The sequence below is a fragment of the Penaeus vannamei genome, chromosome 17, assembly GCF_042767895.1.
Source record: "Penaeus vannamei isolate JL-2024 chromosome 17, ASM4276789v1, whole genome shotgun sequence".
NCBI classification, from domain to species: domain Eukaryota; kingdom Metazoa; phylum Arthropoda; class Malacostraca; order Decapoda; family Penaeidae; genus Penaeus; species Penaeus vannamei.
In genome coordinates this window covers 12,306,973-12,314,472 of record NC_091565.1, presented here as the reverse complement: position 1 = coordinate 12,314,472, position 7,500 = coordinate 12,306,973, and the positions used below count along the sequence as shown (strand labels likewise).

At 34.7% G+C, this 7,500-nt stretch overlaps 1 protein-coding gene across 1 annotated transcript in view; it reads left to right on the top strand.

The window, feature by feature from the left end:
* Positions 1-4,032, top strand: part of LOC113810821 (titin) — a 40,496-nt gene extending 36,464 nt beyond the window's left edge. The window contains exons 17-20 of the mRNA XM_070132441.1: positions 92-188; positions 417-558; positions 1,297-2,028; positions 2,978-4,032. Of these exons, the coding sequence (XP_069988542.1) occupies positions 92-188; positions 417-558; positions 1,297-2,028; positions 2,978-3,018 (1,012 nt within the window). The 3' untranslated portion in view covers positions 3,019-4,032. The remainder of the gene's footprint in view (positions 1-91; positions 189-416; positions 559-1,296; positions 2,029-2,977) is intronic.
* Positions 4,033-7,500: the final 3,468 nt, after the last annotated feature.

The following is a 7,500-nucleotide window of genomic DNA, read 5'->3' as shown; positions in this document are numbered from 1 at the left end:
GATAACCTGTCTAAGAAAAACGAGAGAAAATGTATTTGTCATTTGTCATCCATACGAGTAGTATTGAATACTATATGTTGTTATTTTTCAGAACACAACTGGATAGTCTGCGTAAGGAACTTGACGACCAAGAACAGTCCTACAAGTCTCAGATTGCCAGTCATGAACAAAAGGCTCATGATAATTGGGTAAGTGTTAAAATAGAAAGTATAAATGATTATAATTTTTTTAGATATTGGAAATCTCTTTAACCTTAATGCACTTCTCAAAGTGAGCATATGATAGCATGTGAACTCGTAATGTAGGAGGGAAAATTCCTTGATGTTAAAATGGCAATATTGTTTGAAATAAAATTTTCTCGGAGGATGACTGTGCTATGGCAACTGAATAATAATGCTGCCACACTATTACCACAGGTGCAGGCCAGGGCAGCCGAACGGAAACATGAGGAACAAAGGCTGGAGAATAATCAGTTGAAGAGTCGCCTTGCCATGATGCAAAAAGAGAAGGAAGAATCGCAGCAACAATCCATGGGCATTATAAAGCCTACAGCAAAACGTAAGTAATATGTCATCGGTAAATGGATATTATTTTACAAGATTCTGGTGACAATCCTTTTGGTATGGTATTGATAACTGTAGATCAATTATAACTTAATCGTGATGATTATGAATTTCATGTTATTTGTTGTTGTCCAGTAATTATACAAATTTTAATGCTGATCTCGGTAAGTTACCAGTTAAGGGAATGTATATGTATTTGGTACAATTTAGTACTGCAAAAGGCCATTGCATATGTAAAATGACAGTAATGATGCCTAGTAACTGAATTCATGCTTCTGGAGACTAGCTTCTAAATGTAATTAGTTTTATGTGGCAGTTCTGTATTACTAAGCCCAGAATCTGTGAATTCTGTTACAGTATCAAAATATTGAAAAAGGGAACATTATTAAATGGTAGTCTATCTAAGCCAGGTTGGTCCGTCTTCCTTGATAACCTGGCCCATTTTATTGCTGGCCATATGAGTTGAAGGTCACAGATTTTAATTCCTTACTAATGAGATGAATGTGATGAAAAATGTTGTCATATTAGTAACCTAGATTTACTTCACTTTTAGAACCAATTATTTTTTTCCACTGAATATGAAAAATCAGCCCATTTAATTAGACCATCCCGATCTATGCTATCAGTAGCAATTTATGAATTGGTATATTTGTGTAGCATGTAATAGCAATATCTCTGTTGTTTGGTAATTGTAGCAAGGCATATGAAAACAAGTTTTATCTTTTCCCAACAGGTGTAGATGCTAATGGTTCAATGTCATCTCCTGGACCCATTTTGGATGGTATGGTGGATGGGAATCATTCAGGCCCACCATCTCTCCATCGTGAAGTAGACTCTCCACCCATTCCTCATCCCTTACATGGTCCACCTCCTATGTTGCCATTGATGTTCCCCCCAGGAGCACCCATTCCCCCAGGGGTGCCTCCACCCCATGGCTTACCACCAGGAGTTCCACCACCCCCACCTGGCCTGCCCCATGGGTTGCCTCCTCCATTCCTCCCTGGAGAACCTCCATTTATGGGACCTTTACCTCCTCTCCCAGGGGGTCGTCTCCCACCTGCAGGTGGGATGTCTTCCCCTCCATTCCGTAGATCAGGATCTCCATCATATGAACATCGAAATGATCGTTATTCTCCCAGAAGTGATAGATCACACTTCTCAGATGGACGGTATTCACCCCCAATGTTGCGGCGTAGACCACATTCTCCCGATTCACACCGGAACCGCTCTCCAGATAGAAGATCTGACCGTACAAGATCCCCTGACATGCGTTCTGACAGAATGAGAAGATCACCAGATTCTCGAGGAGACCGCCGCTCTCCAGACCGCAGATCAGGTAGACGCTCTCCAGACAGACGCTTCACGAGATCACCTGATGGTTATGTTCGGCATAGATCTCCCCCACGTCATTTTTATGATGACCCGGAATATAATGACGATCCAAGGTTACATTCACATCTAAAAGGTATGCGTATGATCTGTAGCTTATTATCAATGGATGGCACTGTCCCTTTGGTTTCTTCTTTTCATAGAAGATTTACCAGGGTTAACAGTTCCATCTTGACTGTTCATTCTTTAATTTTTTTTCTTTTATTTCCAATTTTTGCATGCTGCAATTCATAGGAAACAAAAAATTCATGAAGCTGCGCACATTCTGGCAGAGTAGAGACAAAGGAGCACCATCAATGAGTCTTTCAGACTCTGAAAATTTGGATGATCCTTAATGAGGAAGGTACCACAGTAGTTCAGATTGTCATTATCAAAGGGACAAATATATGACTAACTTTCAGTGTATATATATATGATTTAGCAGATTCATAAAGTAATATTAGGAACTATAATATCCCCCCCCCCCCATTTTCTCACCACCACCCTCTCGCAATATGTATTGATATTATTATATTATACAAATTCACCATGTAAGTAAAATTTTGCAATTTCCTTACTCATAGTAAACATAATAAATGCTTGAGATCTGGCTAAATAAGGCAAGGGATGCTTTGGTAAGCTAAAAATATAGTATGAACCATTGACAGTATATTAAAGTAGATTAGCAAAGTCTCTGTGTCAGTGATTGAAATCCTGATATATAGAGGAAAGATTTGTAGTAATTACTGTAAATGAAAGACTTTTGATATTCATGTGTATGATTTTTGGGTATATTAATGATAACCAACTTTCAATATAGTAAGTTGAACTCATAAGAAGGAGAGGAAGCTTTTTCTTTTTTTGACATATTTACATTTTCTGTACTATTTTTTTATGAATAGAGTTAATTGCTGATATCATACTTGATAAAAAGAAGGTTTGTTTTGACTATATGGTAGATTGAAACATTCGTATGCATTTCTTTGTATAGCAAACTTTAAATTTCTTTGAATTAATAATTTCTATATGTACTTTTGCTTTGACAGGAAAGAAGACCTCCACACCAGTGGGACCCAATGATCGATGAAGGAAATAGTTTAGCAGCTGATTCATCTGGGTATCCTCAACACTCTCTGTAAATGGGTTGATTTTTTGTTTATTTATTTATTTTTATGTTTATGGTTTCTATAAGTATTTATTTTTAATTTATTTTTTGTTTTGCCCAGTCTTTTTTTTCCCTGTGTCATATAACATTTGTGGTGCTGATGCTAAGTACCCAGACTTGCCCATGTGATACCATGTAACCAAATAAAAATTGTTATTGCCAATTGTCAGCTTTGAATGCAAAAAGGGTCATCATCTCAGTAATCATGTGTGCTGCCAGTTAAATGTGTGAAAGATTTGTTACATGTTTTTTATATTTATGACTGTAAATTGGTTTGCTGGTATATATCTCATCACAGTTTATTAAAATATTGAGATACATCTCAATTCTGGAATGTATGTTTCAAAACAAAAATTATATTGTATAAGAGTGAAATATAGTGCTGAAGATGTTCGGATTCTTGACAAAGCTAATGGACTGAATTTGCATCAGTCACAATCATCAATATTGTTTCAAATATAGTTGTCAGCCTTATTGGCAAGTCTGTTAGGAAAGGGGAAGCTAGTGATATATGTCTGTATCAGCACCTCGTTTTATTTTAAATAGACATGTGGATGCAGTGATAATTAAGCAAAGTCCATACCTGTTTTATAGTGACTCATACATTGGTTGGACAGATTTCTATGGGAATGTATGCCATCTTAAAGCAATGTTTCATTCTGAACAGTGAGACACTCTTTTTGATGAGAAAGTAGACTGTCTAGGATGAAAGTAAGAATGCCATCAAATTGTACATTTGTAATTTTATTCTGTATATTTGTGGAAAGATTTTTTTACTTAAATACAGTCTGTAACCTCTGTGATCATAAGACATTAGATGGTGAAGTAACTAGTATAGAGAGCAGGTAGCAGGTGCTGTCTTATCTGTAGGTGCAATTGTCCACTTGTACCATCTACATATAAAGGAAATGATTTAATAAACTTGTATTAAAAGGACTGTGATATTTTGTCATCCTGAACATTGGTATCTTAAGTTAATAAAGTACAGAGGTACTGTTGCCTAGTAACTATTCACATTTTCCATGTATTTGATTACATAAACTGGTTGTAAGAAATACATTAGAATTTATTTTTATCAGTATGTTTGTAATATTGTGAATTAATAATATAGTTGCAGTTGAGAAATGAATATTCAGGAATTTTAGAGATCTTTACATTTGATTTTAGATTGCAATCCTGCATATACATTTGTCTTCATATTATGACTGATCTGTTATTCTATAAATAAAGAAAGTGGAAGAAATGACCAATTTCAAATACCATATATATAAACAACCAACAGCTAAAATGTTACTCTGTCTAAAAAGTCTAAATCCCAAAACAAATATCTTCACACACTGACTGAAATCTTTATTAAGCATTTACACTTTAATTTCCTAATTTATGGGCAAGTATTGAAATTGCAGTCTTGTCAGACCTGAGTTTGTGGATAAGCTTGATTTATCTAAGTGGTACTGATCATATTCAAGATCTTGGAAGGACGCTGTAACATAACTATAGGCTGTTAGGTTACAGTTCTGGGAGTGCATTGTTTGAAATATGTAGTCTGCCATTGCCACAGATGTATATATATATATATATATATATATATATATATATATATATATATATATATATATATATATATATATATATATATATATATTATATATATGTGTATATGTATATATGTATGTGTATATGTATATATGTATGTGTATATGTATATATGTGTATGTATATGCATATGTATATATGTATACATGTATATGTATATGTATATATATACATAAACATAGACATATACATATATAGATAGATAGATAGATAGATAGATATGATTTAATTTCGCGTCTTTCCAATGGACAGTCCTTACAAGGAATCGTGTAAGTACCTGCAGAGGTATCAAGAGGACCGCTAGCTATATTATGCCTAACCAGAGTACGCAACATATTAGGATTAGTAAAAACAATGTCAATGCCAGCTCCTTTAAACATACGGCGTTTTTCATCGAGGGACGGGTTGTAGGGAATAATTAAGAGATTATTGGCACTGTCCTGTTGCGTGTTACGGGAATGATTATAAAATTTCTATTTCGCAGATGAATGTACTTGATTTAAGAAAAAAAACAGGATATCCTAGTTTTGAAAATGTCTCAAAATTAACGTCAAGCTCACGATCGATGGATTCGTTATTGCAAATCCTATAAGCCCTCAGGGACATTGATGAGACAACTGATTTTTAAAAAAATATATAAAGCGGGTGATTCGAGAAAAAAAATAATTAGCAGTGTGGGTGGGTTTACGATAAACTGAAAATTAAGTGAGCCATTTACATTGGATAAAAGAACGTCGAGAAAAGGTAATTTGCCTGAATCTTCCCATTCTACTTAAAAGTTAATAGTACAAGCGAGCTTATTATGTCTATTGAAAAAATCATCAAAATCCGAACAGTTAATTTGCCACATGGATAAAATTTCATCAACATAGCGAAACCAAATCGTGTCAGGCGGGAGGATTGATGGAAGTAGTTCAGATTCAATCACATATAAATTCAAAAGACAGATTGATACCATATATTTGTCTTTACTTTTGACTGCGAATTCCTATAGAATTCGCAGTCAAAAGTAAAGACATTATTTGTGACACACAAACGAACGAGATCGATAAAGCACTTAACCGGAATAGGGATCCTCAGATGAAACGAAGAAAGTTTCCCTTCTAGAAAATCTAGCACATCGTCAAGTGGGACATTTGTAAATAAGAGTCCACATCAAAACTAACGAGTTTCTTACCGTGCGTCGGCAAATTTCCAACTTTATCAATGAAATCCATCGAATGTTTAATATGACTATCAGAAAAGGATCCCATGAAAGGAGACAAAATGCTCGCTAACCAAGAATCTAATGGGCGGGTGACCGAGTTACAAGACGAAATAATGGGCCTTAGAGGAACGCCCTGTTTGTTTGTGCCCTGAGTCAGAACTTGTTCATTCTGTCTCTCTAGCACTATATAAACTTGTCAAATTTCTCTCCTGGTATATGGCCGGGGCACTCCAGAGAAAAGGCCCGGGCGAAGCTAGTCTTCGCAAATCTAACTGAACTGAATCTACTAGTATCTATTTCAGTTTTTGTCTGAAGAGGTTCTCGTGAAGAGTTCGAAACATTACGTTTATTATGAATTCTCATTGTGGCTAGTTTCATTTTCATTTTTGTGTACACGTTATTGTGTTTGTGCCTGTGTTCACGTATATGTATGTATGTATGTATGTATGTATATATATATATATATATATATATATATATATATATATATATATATATATATATGTATATATATACATATATATATGTGTGTGTGTGTGTGTGTGTGTATAAGTATATAAATATGTGTATGTATAGATGTATATATATGTGTATATATATGTATATATATGTATATATATGTATGTATATATATTTTTATATATGTATATATTGTATATATACTTATATATATATGTATATATTGTATATATATTTGTGTATATAAATATGTAAATATATTATACATATATATGTATATGAATACATATATATATATATATATATATATATATATATATATATATGTATATATATATATATATATATATATATATATATATATATATATATATATATATATATATATATATATATATATATATATATGCAGGAAATGTATAGGGTGTAGTTATGCAAAATCAACGTTACAGCAGTTTACGTTAACAAGATTTCGATGTGTCAAATTAAAAATAATGTGCTAAACTAAATTAACCCAAGGAAGTGGTTTTACAAAATGTCCTCATCTGCCAAACTAGCGATATTTTTGAAGTTACGTGATATTATTAACATATTCTTGATTGCAAGTTCGAGTAACATACAGTTTATATCAACATGAAAGCCTAAGAGAAAATTGAAAAAGGCGTTTCCCACCTAAAAAGGATGTAGCCCTGAGGGCCCGGCCCTGTTTTTTGCCTCGGGGCCCTGGCCGCCTGATGGCGGCCCTATATATATATGTGTGTGTGTGTGTGTGTGTGTGTGTGTGTGTGTGTGTGTGTGTGTGTGTGTGTGTGTGTGTGTGTGTGTGTGTGTGTGTGTGTGTGTGTGTGTGTGTGTGTGTGTGTGTGTGTGTGTGTGTGTGTGTGTGTGTGTGTGTGTGTGTGTGTGTGTGTGTGTGTGTGTGTATACCGACACAGATCAAAACCCGTGGCAGGCAAGAGGGTGGATGCTCCGTCGGACAGAACTTGTTAACAAGTCGATGGCCGATTTGGAGCACGCCGGCACGCGCTTAACCTTAGCATAGCTAGGTTCTGCGGATTTGGGCAACTGGACAAGTTAGCTGCCCACTGCTACTGATATGTTGTGGCAAAGCATCCATTTATCTAGCCAAAAAAAAATTGATG